Below are 21,071 nucleotides of genomic sequence, written 5' to 3' on the forward strand. Positions count from 1 at the left end.
GAGTTGCTGTGTGGCACTTGTAAGGCATCCCTTAGGGGGCGCCGATCTGATCAATATTTACACAATTGGAAAGGGCATGTGCGATGCACATGAGCGTACCCTCCATTTCATCTAAAAGTACCATTACAACTTTTATGAACAACAAAATTACAATAATATCTTTCAAAGTATCATGGTGGAACCCTGAAAATTATTCTTATTTAACTATATAACCTGGACATGAGGCCAGGTAAATATGGTGATGCATAATATAGCTAATGGCATATATATATATATATATATATAGAGAGAGAGAGAGAGAGATAGATAGATAGATAGATAGAACAAGTCTAAATTGGTACGTGATTAACTAGCAAAGATACAATGTGATCTTTCAACACTTTGTAGGCATTGGTGTATCCATCTTCATGCTTGTAGACCACATCTATCACCCGTGTAAGGTTAACAACACGCAGTAGGAGAGGCATTGCTATGGCAACCGGTCTGAGGCACTCCTTGTTCATGTCCTTCCACCCATCTGTGATTTTTTTATGGAATTCTTCGGTTACCTCTTGTCTTGACATACCATATTGCTTCATGTAGCATTCAAAGCCAGAACAAACATGCCCTCTCTGTTGCTCGAACTTCAGAAATAAAAAACACTATTGTTAGAAGTGATATGGCTGGCCTGTTTGGTTTGCAGGAATATAATACGGGTTTGGAGTCGGAGTTAAAAATATGAGTCATTCTGATTCCAACTATTTGGTTGAGCAGAATCATAACCATATTTTCATTCTTAGTGGAATGGCATTCTTCCATTTGAGGGAATGATCATTCCCTCCCCCTTGAAAATGAAATCCCATTCCAGCTGATTCCAATTCCTATCTGAACCAAATAGAATATGGGAATAGACCATATCAATTCCGATTTTGAGGGGTTGCGATTATGATTCCAATTCCCAATTCTGATTTTGGTTATCAATCAAAGGGACACTTAATTCACTTTACTTGTAGATTTGCGTTAAATTAACAAGTCTATAGTATGCCAAATATGCTAAGATCGATGTTTCAAATAAATCATACTATCAAGGAACCATACAACCTAAAAGCTTAAGCTATAAGGTGAAGCTATTAGGTGAGGTCCCTATATAGGTTTTATTTTCTAAGAAACCCCATTATGAAAAAGCCTATCAAGCTTGAAGTGTGGATAAACACTGGCCCATTCATACCTTGTGTTGAAATTTATCTACTTGTAACAAGGATCGAACACTAAACCATTTGATTAAATTGGCACTAATAGCATACCAAAGAATTGTTCAATCTAAAAGCTTAAGCTGTTAGGTGAAGCCCCTAAATAAGTTTTATTCTCTAACACATACCTCATTAGTCACGATATCATCCATAATACGACAGATTATGCATGAACTCTTAACAATATTGGGCATGTTCGACATCCACTCCATGGCCTCTTTTGTTGCAATTTCTCCCATTCCGACGAAAGATGTAACTGCCAAAATAGAATGAGTAGCGCTAACTACGGCGTTCTCCATATATTCTTCAAATATGGGAATCTGCCCCTTAGAGAACCATTTGGCTTCAACAAAGTAGGCTCTAACCAAATTTTTCATCTGTGAAAAGATCAAAATTGAAGTTATATACCTTTAAGCAGCAGTGAACTTATGTTTTTGAAATAAGCTAACCACATCCTTAACTTCTTCCATCCCTAATCTCAAGATGCATGAAACTAATCACAGAGGTAGAGCCCATGTATGACTTCTTCTTTTGTATAAAAGACAATATGATCTTCCTTCCTTTCTCATCTGTTCCTCAATTTCATTGTAAACACCTAAGAGTGCAAGATATACCACTTTCATGTATTCTGGTAGCTGATCAATTTCACCAATATCCCACCAAAATACATGAACTTATATATAGAATGATCAGAAGGGACACCAATATCCCACCTAAATACATGAACTTATATATAGAATGATCAGAAAGGAAGAGAATAGAAACTCTGCGCTAACAATTTACAAATCCATCCAGTATGTATTCACTTGAAATTAAATTCAACTTGTTACTTAAAATTTCAAACAGTAGTCAATAGATATTAGGGCGTGTTTGGTTTTTGGGAATAAGGGTCCGGAATTGAAATCGGAATTATCCGTTCTGTTCTTGTTTCTGATAGAATGACATTCCCCATTTGAGGGAATGGCCATTTCCTCCCCCTCTCCTGGGAATGAGAATCCATTCCAATTAATTCTGATTTCAGGTCCGATGATTCCTGATGTAACCGTTTTCAGCCACGTACCAATGTTTTGTGATGTAAAATTTTTTTGGCTAAGTACCTCGTTATTTGACCCGGTGGTGACGTGCCTTATTGATGAGTTACTTGGTGGCGAACTGCCTAGTGGCGAATTGCCTGGTGGAGAACTGCCTGGGGGCGAACTGCCTTGTGGCAAACTGCTTGGTAGCGAACTCCCCGGTGGCGAACTGCTTGGTGGCGAACTCCCCGGTGGTGAACTGCCTGGTGGAGAGCTACCTAGTGGCAAACTACCTACTAAGCAGCCTGTGACTTAATGGTGGAGCTTCTGGTGCAGCACAACCCGACTGCCCTCAGCATGAGGTGGTCTTCTTTCCTTTGTAGGCAGTGGGAGCTGAGGGACCTGCGAGAACTCCATCTTTTCCTCCTCTTTGTAGGTGGCGGGAGCAGAGGGACCTGCAGAACTCCATCTTTTCCTCCTCTTTGTAGGCAGCAGAAGCTGAGGGACCTGCGAGAACTCCATCTTTTCCTCCTCTTTGTATGCAGCGGGAGCTGGGGGACCTGCGAGAACTGAATCAGAGGACCCGGGGGTATTTTCCCAACGGGGGCTCTCCGACGCTTAAATTAGCACTCTGATTGTAGAGAGCTTTTAGGATAATATTGGAGAAACGAGAAAGCTAGAGCAGGGATTACCTCCACCTTTTTTCCCTCCCTCTCCCCTTTGGGGGGTGAGGTCTTTATATACCGGAGTCCTCGCGGGTTAGGTGGGTGAAAAGCTTCCAAACGGTAAGACTCGTCACATCCCGTCAGAACCGGGGTACGGTGGTGAACTCCTCGAGGTCGTCAGGCCGGCGCTTGTGTCAGGCGGCTAGGTCGGCACCTGGACCAGGTTGTTAGGGCGGCGCCTGCGTCAGTCGGCCGGGTCAGTGTCTGGGCAAGGTTGTTAGGTCGGCGCCCATGTCAATCGGCAGGTCAGTGTCTGGACCAGGTCATCGAGCAAGAGATCTTCCTGTGATACGCCAAACTACTCCTGTACCGAGCTTCTCTACAAGTGACGAGTTGCCTATGGCGAGCTGCCTGTGGCGAGTTGCTTATGGCGAGCTGCCCATGGCGAGCTACCTATGGCGAGCTGTTGCCTATGCCTGTGGCAAGCTGCCTGTGGCGAGCTGCCTATGGCGAGCTACTGCCTATGCCTGTGGCAAGCTGCCTATGGTGAGCTGCCTGTGGCAAGCTGCCTATGGCGAGCTGCCTATGGCGAGCTACCTATGCCAAGTTGCTGCCTGTGCCTGTGGTGAGCTGCCTATGGCGAGCTGCTGCCTATGGCGAGCTACTGCCTATGCCTTTGGCGAGCTGCCTGTGGCGAGCTGCCTGTGGCGAGTTGCCTGTGGCGAGCTGCCTATGGCGAGCTGCCTATGGGAAGCTGCTTGTGGCGAGCTACCTGTGGCGAGCTGCCTATGGCGAGCTGCCTGGAGGCCATACTTAGTTGGCACGAGGTGCCACATGTCACAATTCCACTGGAGGGCCAAATCTTCCCTCATCAATCGCCCCCCACTCCAGAGCTAAGAGTAACTCAGCGAAGGGAGTAGATTTCTCTTGGCCCGTAAGTCGACGAGCTAGTAAGTGCTGGTCCAATTCCTAGTGTGGTTCGTAGGCTTTGGGAGTGACTCGTAGTCTAATCTTCTTTGACTTTTGCCCGTGCCAGAGAGGCGACTGGGTCTTAAGCGGTAGTGTGGCCCGTAGGCTTTGGGAGTGACTCGTAGTCTACTCTTTTTCAAGTGCTTAGGCTCAGTTTGGAAGGAGTACAAATACAAATTTGTAGAGTACAAAACCTTATATTTTATATTATTTTATATATATTTGTACTGTACATATTTGTTTGTATTTCTTCTAAACTAAGCCTTATTTTAAAAAATAAGTACTTATTTTGTATTGGGTGTTTGGTAGTTTTTCTCTAATAAGTATTTGTGACTATTTTGTCCTTCATTTTTTTTCAAATTTTCAAAATATTCCATTTGAAAACACTTTTACAATAGCACTTTTAAGAAAGTATCCTTACGAAAGTACTTTTATGAAAGCACTTTATAAAAATATACTTTCATAAAAGTGCTTTTGTAAGTGTTTTCATAAAAGTACTTTTATAAAAGTGCTTTCATATAAGTACTTTTAAAAAAATCAACTAGCTAGGGATAATTTTATAAGTGGTATTTTAAAAAATCAACTAAGGATAATTTTGAAAAAAAAAAATTGAATAAGTTCTTATTGTATAAGCACTTAAAAAAAGCTGAAATTTTGGACTTAAAAAATAAATACTTATTTTTAAAATAATCACTTATTTCAGTCTTATTTCTCAAATACCAATAAGTGCTTAATGACCCAAATAAACACTAATTTTTAAACGCTCCCAAACATGGCCTAAGAATAACTTAAGTCGCAATACATGAAAATGGTGGTAGGGGTATTGGTCAATGTGAATGTTTTGTCTTGGAAAATAAAACAGTCATTGTCCTCAAAAGGCAGATGTATTTTTATTGGGCCTCATAGACTCTTGTACATTAGGTTTGAAAGAATCAAAGAATCACGATGAGTGATCACACTAATTAATAGAAGGCTATAAATGCTACCTGATAGCTTGAATGATGATTGTTATCCACCACTAAAACAACACTCTCAAACGAAGTGAAGTCAACTCATTATAGAGGTTAAGCCATAACCTGGCCTAGGGATGTGTCCATCCAGAGTCCAGACCAATAAACCATATGAACCAGTATGACTCAAAATGGCCTCTTTGCAAGTTGGGCTGGTTCGAGCTGCACTAATATTGGGTGCCCATTGACCGAAAACCTCTATTGAAGTCATAGGACATATTTGGGCTGTGAGTATCCGTCCTCAATCTTAGGCCTAGCCCAAGCCCATTTATCAACTTATGTTGGTTATGGTCTTATGGAGTATTATGGAGTAGGAAAAAACACCTGACCAAGTTCAGCCCATATAATTCTATCAAAAAAAGTCAGGCCCATATATATGTTTTGAAATCTAACTTCAGTAGTGCCTTGCAGCATAAATCAGAGCTTGGGGAGGGAACTTACATTTTCTGGTAGATTGAATTTTTGGACTAGTGAACTTTTTTGCTTCTGCAAGGTTCTAATGTGCATAGGAAATTAAATCAAACAGCTCTTAGGGTAGCCTCTCCCAAGAGGCAGAGGTGTTTTGGATATACTCGGGATGGGTGTATAAGAGTTCATATCTGCTGTGATCATGGTCGCAGCACTCTCTTGCAATCCACCATTGAAACACAGACATACAAGCAGTTTATGTCATGTCTTTGACTTTTTAGGCTTTTTTAAGCATGTCATGAATTAATTTTCCTTGCAATCCACCAATAAAATACAGACATGGCAATCATAAGGAAGGTGCTGCAACCTCGGTAGCAGCAGATATGCTCTGAGTGGCTTTTGGTTGTACGCTTTATATTTTGATGGTGAAGATGTTTCTTGGTAATGGTTATTTCCCTACCCCAGAAAAAACTTGAGATTTCACTGTTTGGAATAATGTTTTCAAACCGTCGTTGATCCGAACGGTCACTGTTTGGACTATATATCGTTCAAGCGATTGGTTCCGTTTTATCTCAAACCCAGTCTCTGGTCAAAAACCATTGATTTAGTCAACGAATCATTGATCCAGATGGTTAGAACATTGAATCGTTCAACCTGAAGAATGGTTTGCGGTTTATTACCTTGTAACAACAAAATGAAAAGTGATGGAGCGCAATCCGGCCGGTCTTAGCTGTCAACGAATTCGCCTCTGAGCTGGAGCGACGGGGAGCCTGAAATGGAAAAGATGAGGGAACTCCGGGGGGAACCTGGTGAGATAACTCCGAAGCTCAAGTTAGTAATCTCTCAAAGGCAAAGTATAGACCAGATGACGCAAAGTTCACATACCTTGTTGTTGGGGGTAGGGGGCCTTTTATAATCACTTCGCACACTCGCTCCGAAGCCCTTGTCAGGTCGGGTATGATTACCCTTGCATCTGTCAGTTCAGGTGTCGTCCTTTCTGCTAGGAAAGAACTGTCACTGCCTTTTGTCGGAGCCATCTCTATAACTGGAGATGGCGGTGGCAGGTGGCCGTTTGGAGTGCAGCCGTCAAGCGTCAGATCCCAAGTCAACCGGGTGCGTCACCCTTAGGTACGGACTTCCTCGGTGTCAGGCATAGTACGGTTTGTTTGGTTTTGGTGCCCCGAGGGCGATGTGGTGGAGTGGTGAGCGAGGCGAAGTCTTGAGCTCGGAGATATGTTCTGTTCTGCTAAGGTAGGCCAATTCGGTGAGGTGTGTCCTGAACTGCTTCAAGGCCGGCCAGTTCGATGAGGTGTGTTCCGAACTGCTTCAAGGCAGGCTAGTTCGTGAGGTGTGTCGAACTGCTTCAAGGCAGGCCAGTTCGGTGAGGTGTGTCCCAAACTGCTTCAAGGCAGGCCAGTTCAATGAGGTGTGTCCCGAACTGTTACATGCAGGCCAGTTTGGATTACTGTCTGGTTTGGGGCCAAGGGTGAGTTCGGGCCCCTAGTAGGGAGTTCGGACCGCTGGTTTCTCCCCTTGGTGCTCGCGTTTTAGGCATGTTTTTGTGCCGAGTTGTTGCCTTTGCCACGTGTTGCATAACTGTGAGGTCGGGCCAAATCTTCCTTCATCAAAAAGGGAAGAAGATATCAGAGATCTGAAATCTCTCATATTTGAGATCTATTAAGAGAGATGTGTGAGATAGTGAGAGAGATCTCACATTTAGAGATTTGGGAGAGAAGTTTAGAGTCTTTAGACTCTAGATGACAGGTCTGCGAGAAAGAGAGAGAGAGAAAGAGACAGACAGACAGACAGACATCTGAACAAAGAAATCTCATATCTACTCCCGCTTTTCACCATCGCCGTCACTACTGTAAGTCACCACCACCATCGCCGCCTTGAAGCCCTCCTCCTCCTTCTTCTAAACTCTTTCAGCCAACAACTTCTCAAATACCTCTCATTCCATCTTTATTCTCTTTTAATTTATATGCATCTTACCCCAATATTTCAATCTAATGGGTAAAATGACATATCACTGTTAAAATACTCAAATCATCTGAACCGTTTGACGTGAATAGTCAAACTGTTGATCAGAAAACCGGTGCCTAGAGCGGTTCCATTTCTAGGTCAGTTTTTAAAATCTTGGTTTGGAATGTTCTTACTTTTCATGTCCTTTTCTAGCCTTACTAAAATAAGGATTTTTCTTAATTGCCCCAAAATGTAGCTCCATGAAAATTTCATAACCATGATGAAGATGAAGAAAAAAAAAAGAAAGAAAAGATAAGAATGGTAAAGAAACGAAATAAGGATTTTCCAAAAACAAAAGTAGTAAATCTTTAGAGAATCATTATCTGCCAATTGATAATTTCCATTTCATAAGGGACCCATTTAATAGTTTCTCCCAATCTAAATCTTTAGAGAATCATTATCTGTCATTTGATAATTTCCATTTCATAAGGGACCCATTTAATAGTTTCTCCCAATCTAAACCTATTGTGTCATATTTATTTAGTGGAGCAATAATTAAGATGAAAGAATTCTGCTGCAAGTCGAAGAGTCTACAAAGATTAGATTAGAAGTAGACCAAAAACCACCTGGGTTAAAGTAGCCGACCCCATATAATTGGGATAAGGCTTGGATGATGAAAATGGGATTAAGATGAAAAGATGATTTGGTCAACCTCCTATTCGAATTTGGATTAGTTGAACAGTTTAGTTGTTCATCGGACTGTGTAACCAATGATGAGTTTTCATGTCATTAATAAATTTGTGGGCCCTATTTTAAAGATACGGGATTCATGTATTTAAATACTGATATGAAAATTTATTATTAATTTCAAAGCCCATTGAACAACTAAAACATTCAATTAAACCTTGTTATTCCAATTCAACTTTTACAGAATTTAATTTTCTTACTTTGGCAAGTGAATAGTCAAAATGGTCTATACCATACCTACAGAACGCCACCGTAAATGTAGACTGTTTCAATCCATACAATTTGCCAATGGTTCAAAATAACTATAGAATGTAATGTAGTGTGGATTAATCCATGTCACAAGGATTAATGTGGTCCATACCCACCAATTTCTCATTTATACTACAAAATAACTCTGAATTTGTAAAATACTGATTGTATTTGAAATTGCAGCTGAGTGAAGAAGCTCAGTACAGGCACGAGCTACCCCTGGTTGGCTAACGCAGCTCTTTCCGTTTCAAAGGCTCGTTTGATCTTAACAAGCTTACGGGATCCTTGCTGTTATTTGTATAGAGATTAGTGGGGCGTCCTATTTTGTCATTTGTCCAGGTTAAAAAAAAAAAATCTAAAAATCCTAAAAGAGAAAAATAAATTGCAAAAGGATTTGATGCGATCCGACCCAATCAATCAATCATTTTACAGCTCTTATAATGATATGGATCTTTTCCGTTACCAATAGAGAAATATTATTAAATCGATCGACCTGTGCTGTACTTGGGAACGGATGCGAGTGAGAAATATTATAATGATATGGATCTATATTGTACAGTTCGGCTTCCATCAGGGCAAGGCAAACCTGTGCCCATGGATTAAATTAATTAATATAATTAAGGGCTAATTCTCTGTGCCATCATGATTCATTCCCAGTTCTCCATGCATGAGGAATTCCAAGCGTTGCCACGCGGGGTCTAAATTTGAGCGTCGCCAGCCATGGAATCATCATTCATATTTATATGTCAACTGAAGACTAGACGTCGCTTATGACCTTATGAGAGGAGAGGCAAGGCACCGATTCATTCGGTAATAAATACCTCTGCAGCCGTTTCGACCAGGTAGAGCGAAGAAGAAACTCAAGAAAATATGGACCGAGCAAGGGGAGCAGAGCTGGTATCTGTGAATTCTCGGAGACGAAGGGAATGGGCGAGAGTGTTGCCACCATAGATCGACTCAGCAGTTTGCCTGATCAAGTGCTTCAAAATATCTTGTCCTTTCTGAGGACCCAACATGCCGTTAGAACCTCCGTCTTGTCGACAAGGTGGAGGTATCTCTGGACTTCCGTCCCGGCCTTGACTTCGACGACTCGCAGTTCTCATCATTGGATAGCTTTCAGCAATTTGTGGAAACGGTATTGATTATCCGTGACACCTCCGATCTCCTTCGCTTCTCATGCAAAACTCTCATGAACTGCCCAAGTCGTTTGGAAATGTATATCTGTTACGCTGCTCAAAGAAATGTAAAAGAGGTTGAGCTTGATTTTAGTCGACATTTCGAGAAACAAAACCGTCGTAAGCAGTTTAAAATTCCACGGTTGTTCCTCGAATGTGCATCACTAAGGAGCCTTATACTGATTTCAAACTGGAGATATTCTAAATTCAAATTTAGTGCAACTATGAACTTCTCAAGACTCAAAAAACTGAGTCTTTGTGGTGTTGAAATTTCACAGGAAGAAGACTTCTCCGGCTGTCCGGTACCGGAAATTTTGATATTAGAAGAGTGCAGATTTATGCCCAAAAATGTTAGTAGTATTTCTTATTCAATAAAATTGTGTTAGAGAATAAAACCTATTCAAGACCTCACTTAACAGCTTAAGCTTTTAGGTTGAGTGTTTCTTTAGAGCCACTTTGATCAAGTGGACTGGTGTTCGATTCTCGTTATCCCATTATAATTAATTAAGTTTCAGCACAAGGTCTGGGTGGGTCTTTGCTTCTTAACAGTTTAAGCTTTTAGGTTGAGTGCTTCTTTGAGAAGGTGGATATTTGAATGGTTTTCTTGTTTGATGAATGACAAAAGTGCAAAAAAACTAATGGAAATGCTCTGCAAGGATGTCACATTATCTATTAGAAATCCTTAAGGCTATGTTTGGTTTGAAGGAAAAGGTAGGTTTATATATGGCAACACTCATCTTAGCTACTCCTACAGAATGTCTCGTATGGCTAATTGACAATCTAACAATTACTTCAATTAAGAAGCATTTCGCTCTGTTCTGCTTAATACAAGTTCTGTTTATACATAGTTTGTTATTAGTCCTGACAGTAAGTAGAGCAACTCTCAACTGACGATCTCTTTTACCTTCATGAGAACACACTTTTATAGCTTCAAACTGCCGCAATTTATACCTTGGTACAGATTTTGTTTTTGAACCCTGGTAGAGATTATTTAGAGATAAATTGAGTACACACATTTATATCTCCTCCATCATACTTAATGAGAACACAATAAGTCATATCAAGTTTCATATTTTCCTCAGACTGATATTTGTTTGTTTCTATGCTTTTATGTCAAGGTTCTCTCAACTGTTCTTAAATTAGAACTTGAGCCTTCTCCATTTTGTAAGTTGAAACATTTGAGGTTGAGATCACAGAATGGACAAACCGATATAAACTTGTCATACAAAGCCATAAGCTATTTACTCGAGAGTTCTCCCAATTGTAAAACTGTCACGCTGGAATTTCCCAAGAAATAAGATACGTACTTACCAGCAGCTCCTTTCATCTGTTAATCATTCTGTGCCTTTCTCTAAATGCTCCAACTCAAGTAAATTTATTGGTTTTTAGTATGTGGTCATTATATCTGGTGTGGTGTATGTAATTCCAAATTTTTGCATGACAGAGGTGAGCATAAAGTATTTAGTGATGGTTTGCAACATCCAGAGCAAAGCTTCAGTGAGTTAATCAAAGGACTGACGATTGAAGCAAAGTTATGACTATATTTTGAAAAACAGTGTAGTCCCAGAGAAGACATAGCAGGAGGTCATGTTCAAAAATAGAAAGGTGCTGAATTAGCAGTCTAGGGTTTTTTTTTTTTTTTTTGAATTTCACACATTAAAAACTTGGTTTAAGAAAGACCTAGATTGCAAATTTTGAACTTATCTTTAGAAGATTATCTAAAACTGCTAAATTTTTTCTGTTTTTTCCTATTTTCTCATGTCTTTTCAATCAATCCTTTATGATTATTTACCATATATTGAGTGAGGATATGAGGTCAATCTCGGAATCGACATTGTTGCATAAACACAGACATGGATATCAGGATCAAGCATAGGTCTGGGAGTTTGACTTTGCAGGACTTAACAAGGACTCACAGAACAGAAGCATCCATGGACAAGTATAAATTATTTGATATATTGTTGAATTTTAACATTGTAATCCTTTGGCTCTGTTTATTTTCCGTGCATATTCATTTGCACTAAGAAATTAGTGAGAGTGCAAATATTCTGATTCATATTCTGGTGGTATTTAACCCTCCCTGCATGCAGCACAAGTTTTCTGGCGTGATGAAATCATCTTCTATTTTGCCTTACTGTGTAAAAACAATTCAGCTTCAGCATTCGCACTGGGCAAGAGCATAGTCTATTTATGGCAGAGAGATATAATAATAAGAAGTCAGCGCTATTTAATCAATGGGTTGCGGGCGCCATTCCAAATTCCAAATCGTGTAAGAGAAAGCAAGTTAAAATTGTTGTGATGAAAATGAAAGAAAATTTAAAAGCTAGCTTACTTGGGCGATGGCAAGCGATGCACTCAGCGAACTGATAAACCGAAGCCACAGCCATCTTGTTTTCTATAACCAGGAATAAAACGGTTAAGAAGGTTGAGCAAAGATCGGATAGAGTAAGCACATTATGTAATCAGGTCTATAACAATTCCAGTACTAATGAATGATTTTTATGCTTCTGATTGCCAAAGGAACAGCATAGGCTGTTGGCCCCACACAGGGTGAACACATTGATTAAGTGCATACCCATCTTGCTGACATCAGTCCCAAAAGTCGTAGATTTCAGAGGACGGGTCAACACAATGACCATGTGATTGACAAAACGGTCAAACTGTCGACTCGAACCCAATGGCCATAATGGTTCTGTTCCGGGTCATTTTTTAAAATGTTGGTATAGATCATTCGTAAATGTATATGAGATACATGGAATCAAAAAGTGTGGTGTGGACTAATCTACACCACGCCTACAAAACGTCATTATGAGTGTGGACTATTATAGTCTATATAATTTGTCCATAGTTCATAACAACTACGGACTATGGTGTAGTGTGGATTGATCCCTGCCACAGGGTGTGATGTGGACCAGTCCACACCAAGGTTCAAAATATCACAACGTATTAGGCCGTAGCGATCAATATGTATCATTCTGATAAGAACCCGATATGCTTATATCGGCCAATACGGGCCCGAAACAGTCCAATATATCATTAAATTTGTTAATCCATATTTAATACCGAATATCTCATTAATGTCATTTATTTAAGTTTAATTTCTCTTTCATTAATTAGTCAATTACTCCAAGGCAAATTTAAATTTGAATTTGAATTTTAGTGCCTAATTCAAATTCTCCCATTAATTCCTTTAATTAATGATCCCCTCTCATTAATTTCATTTTGTTAGTGCAAAACTTCAAATTTTAGAATTAATAAGATTTAAACCTTAGTTACTTGTTTTTAATAAACATAAGCTCGCCAATGAGCCATACATATTTGTTTGCTATGGTTATATATAATTTTTATTTTAAATAAATTTTCACTTTTCTTAATGAGTGAAGTGTTTATTAATAAATATTAGAATTAATTATTAAAATTTATATACTAATAAATATTAAGATTAATTATATTGGTTTTTGAAAATTGACATTCGTATTTTTTGTTTATTTTTCATTTTAGTTATTTCATCATTTTTAAACGGTTACTAATTGTGTCCTGATATGTCATACTTTATATAAACCCCTAAATTATAGTTTTTTACATTTAAATGACTTATTTATAATCATATAGAATCTGTAAATATAGTTAGTAATATATTTTTTAGGATTTATTTGTATTTTCTACCATATTTATGCATATCTTAATTTTTCGTCCATATCTATACGTATCCAAAGCGTACCTCGATACGCCTCTTAAAATTGCCTTTCGGATACACCTTGCGTTTCAAATACTTTGACCCTTGGTCCACGCCTACCAATTTTTCATCCACACTATAGAATACCATCCCTTGAGTTTATAAGGCTTAATTTGGTTTGTAGGATGGGGATGAGAAAAAGGAAATATTCCAAAAATATTCTCTTTTCTCATATTTGTCTTGAGGGAAAGAGGGCGATGGGGTGAGAAAAAGGTAGGATGTGAGATCCCAAAATCGAAGATTCGAGATTGGACCAAAACCGTGTGACATTGGTAGAAAAACTCGAGAAAACTCAAGATCATCTTTATCCTCATCGCTACGGTTAATCGCCACTACTAGTAATCGCCACCACAGCTGCCAGTAATCGTTGCTACCCTTCTACCTTCTGTCGCCACCATCGTTGCTGGTAAAGCATCTGCCGCTATTGGTTTCATCTTCATCCTCCCTCATGCATATGCTGGTAATCGTCGCTGCCGGTAATAAATCTATTGCTGCTAGTTTTGTCCTCTACCTTCTGCCCTTCTACCTTTACTAGATCTGCCGCTACTGGTTTCGTCTTTTACCTTGTGCCCTTCTACCTTTACTAGATCTACCGCTGCCAGTAACAGATCTGCCACTGTTGGTAACACCGTTGATGACGACGGTAGGCATTCACCGGCAATGAGGCAGATTGATCTCTGCGGATTGAACCTCCGAGATCTCTGTTTTGTCATGGATAGTTTTTCACTATTTTTCCACGTAAAATCACACACTGAAAAATTAAACTTTTACGCTTTCCCATCCCACCCAAATCTTCTCACAAACCAAACTTAGCCCGAATGACCGCTTAAATTTGAAATTGCAGCTGAATGAAGAGGCTAAATACAGGCACGTTAGCAAATGCAGCTCTTTCCCTTTCAAAGGCTCGTTTGATATTAACAACCTTACGGGATCCTAGCTGTTTATTTGTATAGAGATTAGTGGGACGTGATATGTCTTGTCACTTGAATAGACCAAAAAAAAAAAGAAGTCTAAAAAACCCAAAAAAAGGATTTGATTCGATCCGACCCAATCAACCAATCATTTTACAGCCCTTGTAATGATATCGATCTGTTCCGTTACCAATGGAGAAATATTATTTAACCGATCGAACTGTACAGTTCGGCTTCCATCAGGGCAAGGCAAACCTGTGCCAATGGATTAAATTAATTAATATAATTAACTCTCTGTGCCATCATGATTCATTTCCACTTCTCCACGCATGAGGAATTCCAAGCGTTGCCGCGCGAGGACTAAATTTGAGCGTCGCCAGCCGTGGACTCATCATTCATATATATGTCAACTGAAGACGAGACGTCGCTTATGAGACGAGAGCCAAAGCACTGATTCATTCGGTAATAAACACCTCTGCAGCCGTTTCGACTAGATAGAGCGAAGAAGAAACTCAAGAAAAATATGGCTCGAGCAAGGGGAGTGAATTCTCAGAGCCGAAGGGAAGTGGGAAGGAGTGTTGCCACCATAGATCGACTCAGCAGTTTAACTGATCAAGTGATTCAAAATATCTTGTCCTTTCTGAGGACCCAACATGCCGTTAGAACCTCCGTCTTGTCGACAAGGTGGAGGTATCTCTGGACTTCCGTCCCCAGCCTTGACTTCGACGACTCCCAGTTCTCATCCTTGCGTAGCTTTCAGCAATTTGTGGAAATGGTATCGATATTCCGTGACAACTCCGATCTCCAGAAGTTTCGCTTCTCATGCAAAACTCGTAACTGCCCAAGTCGTTAGGAAATGTATCTCTGTTATGCTGTTCAAAGAAATGTACAAGAGGTTGAGGTTGATTTTAGTCGGCATTCCGAGAACACAAGCCATCTTAAGGAGTTTAAAATTCCACGGTTGTTCCTCGAATGAGCATCACTAAGGAGCCTTGTACTGATTTCAAACTCCAATTCTAAATTCATATTGAGTACAGGTATGAGCTTCTCAAGACTTAAAAAAATGAGTCTCTGTGGTGTTGAAATTTCACAGGAAGAAGACTTCTCCGGCTGTCCGGTACTGGAAATTTTGGAATTAAAAAATAGCAGATTTATGCCCCAAAATGATTGTAGTATTTCTTCACCTCAGCTTAAAGACTTGTCAATAGAATTGATTTCACCGCCATCTGGTAACTTCCATATTTCTGCACCACAGCTCATATCCTTGAAGATAAGAAGTATAAAGCCTGTTCACGTATCTCTGGGAAACTCTTGTTCTATAGATAAAGTAGATATTGAATGGTTTACAAGTTTGAAGAATTACACAACAAGTGCCAAAGAACTAATGGGAATACTTAGAGGGTTTCAAACTGCCAAGGATGTCACATTAGCTATCGGAATCCTTGAGGTATATATATGGCAACATTCATCTGAGCTACTCCTACAGAATGTCGTCTCGTATGGCTAATTGACTATCTAACAATTACTTCAATTCAGAAGCATTTCGCTCTGTTCTGCTTCTTAATACAAATTCTGTTTATTCATAGTTTGTTATTAGTCTTGACAGTAAGTAGAGCAACTGTTAACTGACGTTCTCTTTTAATTACCTTCATGAGAACCTATCTATTAGTTTGTCTCTGAAAGTGATTCTCATAAAAATTTCACTAATCTGTATTTCAATTAGAGATTCTATAAGGAGTTTATTAGTTCTACAAGTAGAGCGACAAATGCAAATTAAACCAGATGAGTTTTTGAACCCTGGTAGAGATTTTGTTTTCTGCCATGCCGCATTTTATAACTTGGTAGAGATTATATATTTAGAGATAAATTGAGAACACACTTTTATATCTCCTCCATCATACAGTCATACTTGATGAGAACACAATAAGTCATATCAAGTTTCAAATTTTCCTCATCAGACTGATATTTGTTTGTTTCCATGCTTTTTTATGTCAAGGTTCTCTCAACTGTGCCTAAATTAGAACTTGAGCCTTCTCCATTTTGTAAGTTGAAACATTTGAGGTTGAGACGACGGTATGGACAAACCGATATAAACTTGTCATACAAAGCCATAAGCTATTTACTCAAGAGTTCTCCCAATTTCCAAACTATCACGGTGGAACTTCACAAGAAATAAGGTACGTACTTACCAGCAGTTCCTTTCATCTGTTAATCATTTTGTGCCTCTCTCTAAATGCTCCAACTCAAGGAGATTTATTGGTTTTTAGTATGTGGTCGTTATATCTGGTGTGGTGTATGTAATTCAAGACCTGTACTCAGCAAAGCTCCAGTATGTCAATCATGGGACAATTGAAGCAAAGTTATGACTATATTTTGAAGAACAATATAGACCTCGAGAAGACAATTAGCAGGAGGTCACATTCAAGAATAGAAAGGTGCTGAATTAGCGGTCTAGGGTTTTTTGAATTTCATACATTAAAAACTTGGTTGAACAAAGACTTAGATTGCAATTTTTTAACTTATTTTAAGAAGATTATCTAAAACTGCTACATTTTTCCGTTTTTTCCCATTCTCTCATGTCTTTTCAATCAATCCTTTATGATTATTCACTATATATTGAGTGAGAATATGAGGTCAATCTCGGAATCAACATTGTTGCATAGACACAGACATGGATATCAGAATCAAGCATAGGTCTAGGAGTTTGACTTTGCAGGACTTAACAAGGACTCACAGAACAGAAGCATCCATGGACAAGTATAAATTATTTGATATATTGTTGAATTTTAACATTGTAATCCTTGGGCTCTGTTTGTTTGCAGTGCGTATTCGTTTGAACTAAGAAATTAATGAGAGTGCAAATGAGAATAATGCATATTCTGATTCATAGTTGTTTTAGGTTTTACTTTGCTTCAATTTTTTCTTTACTTCATTTGAAATGCAAACAAATAAAACAAAATTAAATCTGAAACAAAAATAAATCAGAATCTCCTCTGAACTCATTTGCACTCTCATTCTTTTGCACCAATGCAAATTAAATTGCTCTGTAAACCAAGGTATGGGTAAACTTTAGCTTACCTTTTGTTATAGTTCACATTTAGGATGAAGTAATCTCATTGAACCAGTAACAATTTTACCAGTACAAATTTGCATGCATTTGATTTATTGTTTGTTATTGTCCATTGGAGTCAATGCTACTCCGGCTGCGTTTGGAAACGATGCAATTAAGTGTGAATACAAAACGGTTGATATAAATTACAAAATTAGGTTAGCTGTAATGGATATGTTTTTTTTTTTTATTAAAAGCCCATTTTAATGCAAATTTACTTTTTTTTTTTATGGATGTACTTTTACATCTTATTATCTATGTAAATATACATTGGTCTGTCATATGTCAATGCATAAAGGTAATGTTGCCAAATACAAGAAAAAGTGAACAAGAGTGCAAATTTATCCTAAATTGAGATTTACACTTCATTTACATTGTTTCCAAATGCAGTATCCAGAAAGAAAAGGAATTCACTTGTGAAACAGGTAAATCCAACACATCACATACAGGATGACTAACAGAGCCCACCAGCTGGTTGACAAAATCTTCTTCTGGTTGTAGCAGGAGATCACATCTGTGCCCCCACAAACGCCTCACATGCACATCTCCAGCCTACATGAAAAACATCTCCCGAAGTTGTCGCCCTCTCCAGCACACCTTGGTTGGGGGATGGGCTCTCCCGATTGTGTAGTACTTCAGAAGATATTAGAAAATAAAAATGCAGGTGGAGCCCGTGACCATGAACCTAAGTGGGACCCGGGTATCCTTTCCTGCACCTGGGTTGGGGGATGGGCTCCCCCTGGTTGTGTAGCCCTTAAGAAGATATTGAAAAATAAAATAAAAAACAGGTGAAGCCCACAGGGCTGATTAAGTGGCTAGTGAGACCATGAACCTAAGTGGGACCATTAGTAAAACCTTCAGGTGTAGTCACAGATGGGACCATTTGAATTGGGCAGGTGGGCCCGTGTATAGGACTCCCATATCCGACACTAAGGCTGTGTTTGGTTTGAAGGAAGAGGTAAGGAATAAAGGAAAAGGTAGGTACTTAGTACTTACAGCTTACAACTTTCCCCACCTCTTCCCTCAAACAAAAATGCACCCTAAGTGAACCTTTTAAGTAAAAGCTTAGAAAATAAGATCCATTTTTCAATTCCAAACCCAAATTGGACTGTTTATATCAATGCGAGGTTCAGCCCATATGTTCACGTCCAACTTATTTATTATGTCCCATGCCTAAGTCACTCCCAATCCAGTACGTTTGGATTAAAAGGATTTTCTCTGAGTCCGTTAAGATTTTGGCTCGTCATGGGTTGCTGAATTGTATGAAACTTGCAACCTATTCAAACTGTTAATATACTTAATTTAATATGTTGATACAAGCCCCCATCATTCAAAACAATCATCAGAACAAAAAATTAACCATAAATACCAGATCCAGAACTGAGCAAAACTGAAGATCTCGATATTTACAAAGAATCGATGCATGTGATGGCAGAAGAAGTGTTGTCTACCTCATTAATGGATGGTTGTAATGCAGAATATCCGGTTTCATGTTTTGGTCCTTCTGGATGGATCAGAAAAAGAGGGAGAGATTCTATGGCAGAAACAAGAAACCCGGGATCATTAGTATGTACTAGTTTGGTTGCAGGGAGCCAACGGCGTCAGCTTGAATGCATTGGACAGATCTCGCATGGTGTAGGAAAGCTCTGAGTTTTTCAAAATAGAGGAAAGGGTTGGAAGAAAACTCGCCAGATGTGTCTCTGTTTTTTCACCACTTTCATTTTTTATTTTTAAAGAAATAATACTTTTATGGATAAATTTCTTAAACTATCCTTATGGTTTAGTTAATTGACTAATTCTACCCTTATTGTTTATATATTGACAAATTTTATGGTAAATTTCCTATGTTTTCTGATAATTGTCTAAAACATTTTCCATCCTTAACTTTCTGTCATATTCTCCCATGTAATTGATACTTTTTTCAAAATTTCCGATTATACCTTTTCGGCCTTTTACCATTTTTGTAGCAATTTTTGGGAGAAAGTCCCCCTACCCTGAGTTAATGACACTCTTCATCTCTCCCTCTATTTCTATCCCTCTCTACAACTACTTATGAGTTTGTTTTCTGTTCCCAAATCGTTGAAAACTATAATCTTTTTGGTGGGAAAGATGTGGGAAAAGGTGAACAATTACATCCTCAGCTCTGAACGCCAAAATGGACAAGAAGAAACATGTCTTTCGCTCTTCTAGAGCAGGCTTGCAGTTCCCTGTTGGCTGTATCCATCGTTTCCTGAAGTCCAGGCCGGGTTGCAACTAATGGAAGAGTAGGGGCAACAATCTTGGAGTATCTTACTACAGAAGTCTTGGAATTGGAACTGGCAGGCAATGCCAGCAAGGATCTGAAGGTTAAACGTGTTACACCAAGGCATTTGTAGTTTGCAATTTGAGGGGGTGAAGAATTTGATATACTGATCAAAGGAACTATAGTTGGTGGAGGTGTGATTCCTCACATCCACAAGTCTCTGATCAAAACATCCTCCAAAGACTATACATTTGCAAATTGGCTGAACTCCTTTTCTGCTATTGAGGCTTTTCAATCCTGGGAACCATTTACGACTGACCCTCCCATGTATAAGTGTAATACGAGCTGTACCTCCCAATTAGATATAAACATGTTAACCATCCTTTGTACACGAGCTCAGAGCTTACAATCACAATAGCTCCATACATCAACTATAACACCACCTTTTTAGCCTCGTCCAATGATTAGAATCAGACAGTGTGATCTGCAGTTGCAGCTGATGATTCTGTATACCTCCCAATCAGTATTGGAACTGATGATTCGGAAGTTTTATAAATGGATTAGAAACAAGATCGGTTGACAGGGCAGCAAAGGAGGAAGAGGACGAGGAGGCAGCAAGGATTTCTGATGGCGATATTGGTTGAGGAAAACTTGTTCCTAGCTCCTTTTGGCAAAGAATCCAACGTGACTGACCCAAAATCAATAGCCCTCTTCAGCTCCTTCAAACTCTCTGCATCTCTCCAGTACATTATGGGTAACTATAAATATAAAGAAAAATAGAGCTGATATAGGGTAACAAAGGCCACCCATCCCACTACACTTTTATTTATGGGATATAAGATTGCTTGTGAAGATGACTTCTTGCCTAATAAACCTTGAGGTGGTATATGGCCTTGGGAATTAACTCTCTCATAGAAGGATATATTGAGTTGTGAGTAGATCTGTTCATGGGTCGGGCCGGGCCGGGCCGAGCTCAGGCAAGGCTCGGGCCAGGCTTTCACTTGTCACTAATGAAAATATACTAGGCCCGAGCCCGAGCCCGAGCCCGAGCCCGGCCCGACCAACGGGCCTATAACTTGGGCCCGAGCCTGGCCCTGGTAAAAAGGCCGAAACCCGAGCCCGAGCCCGAAGCCCTACCTAATTGAAAGAAAAACAATTTTCCCTATTCAAATTAGAATTAAAATTTCAGATAGTATTTTTTTTCCATTTAAATGAACAATGGGCTTACAAGATGGTATTTTTCCCTTTCTTTTATATTTTAAAACACAATTTTACATTCTTAAATAAAAAAAAAATTATTCAAATGGACATAATCACATAACTAATTTTAAGTTTAATATTAGGTCGGGCCGGGCTATTTTGACAAAACCCAAGCCCGACTCGAATTTATTGTGGGCCCGGTGTTTTGGCCTGAATTTAAGTCCGCGGGCCTATAAGCATGTTCAAGCCCATCCGGGGGTTGGGTCGGGCCAGGCCGGCCCATGAACAGGTCTAGTTGCCACAGCACGAGCTGTCCCCCAGCCCGGAATAGAGTATGTTCAATGGCAGCGATTCCATTCAAATTCAAGGACACGATTCCATTTTCTGCTTTGATGCATGTAGCCAACGTAGCTGCAGCGAAGATTCCGCCAGTTGATGTTGTCAAA

The 21,071-nt window shown here is 39.4% G+C and overlaps 1 protein-coding gene and 1 long non-coding RNA gene across 2 annotated transcripts; one reads left to right on the plus strand and one right to left on the minus strand.

The window, feature by feature from the left end:
- Positions 1–329: 329 nt before the first annotated feature.
- On the minus strand, positions 330–10,754 carry LOC148847842 ((-)-germacrene D synthase-like). Its single transcript, XM_088951287.1, has 4 exons — positions 10,739–10,754; positions 1,823–1,902; positions 1,358–1,606; positions 330–623 (listed from the first exon to the last, which is right to left on the minus strand). Exons 1-4 carry the CDS (start codon positions 10,752–10,754, stop codon positions 330–332), a joined length of 639 nt encoding a protein of 212 aa, XP_088807413.1.
- Positions 10,755–13,293: 2,539 nt separating this feature from the next.
- Positions 13,294–16,637, plus strand: LOC148847843 (uncharacterized). The gene is made up of 5 exons (XR_016101167.1): positions 13,294–13,623; positions 14,008–15,111; positions 15,330–15,521; positions 16,071–16,251; positions 16,342–16,637. It is a non-coding gene; the product is annotated as an uncharacterized LOC148847843 (long non-coding RNA).
- The last annotated feature ends 4,434 nt before the right edge of the window (positions 16,638–21,071 follow it).

Source organism: Nelumbo lutea, chromosome 6 (assembly GCF_056320005.1).
Source record: "Nelumbo lutea isolate HS-2025 chromosome 6, American lotus-T2T, whole genome shotgun sequence".
In the NCBI taxonomy this organism is placed as follows: domain Eukaryota; kingdom Viridiplantae; phylum Streptophyta; class Magnoliopsida; order Proteales; family Nelumbonaceae; genus Nelumbo; species Nelumbo lutea.

Coding starts and splice junctions, on each gene's coding strand:
- LOC148847842 (XM_088951287.1), bottom strand. Junction 1,607..1,822: donor TATATCTTGCACTCTTAGGT/GTTTACAATGAA, acceptor ATCTTTTCACAG/ATGAAAAATTTGGTTAGAGC. Junction 624..1,357: donor ATGATATCGTGACTAATGAG/GTATGTGTTAGA, acceptor TTATTTCTGAAG/TTCGAGCAACAGAGAGGGCA.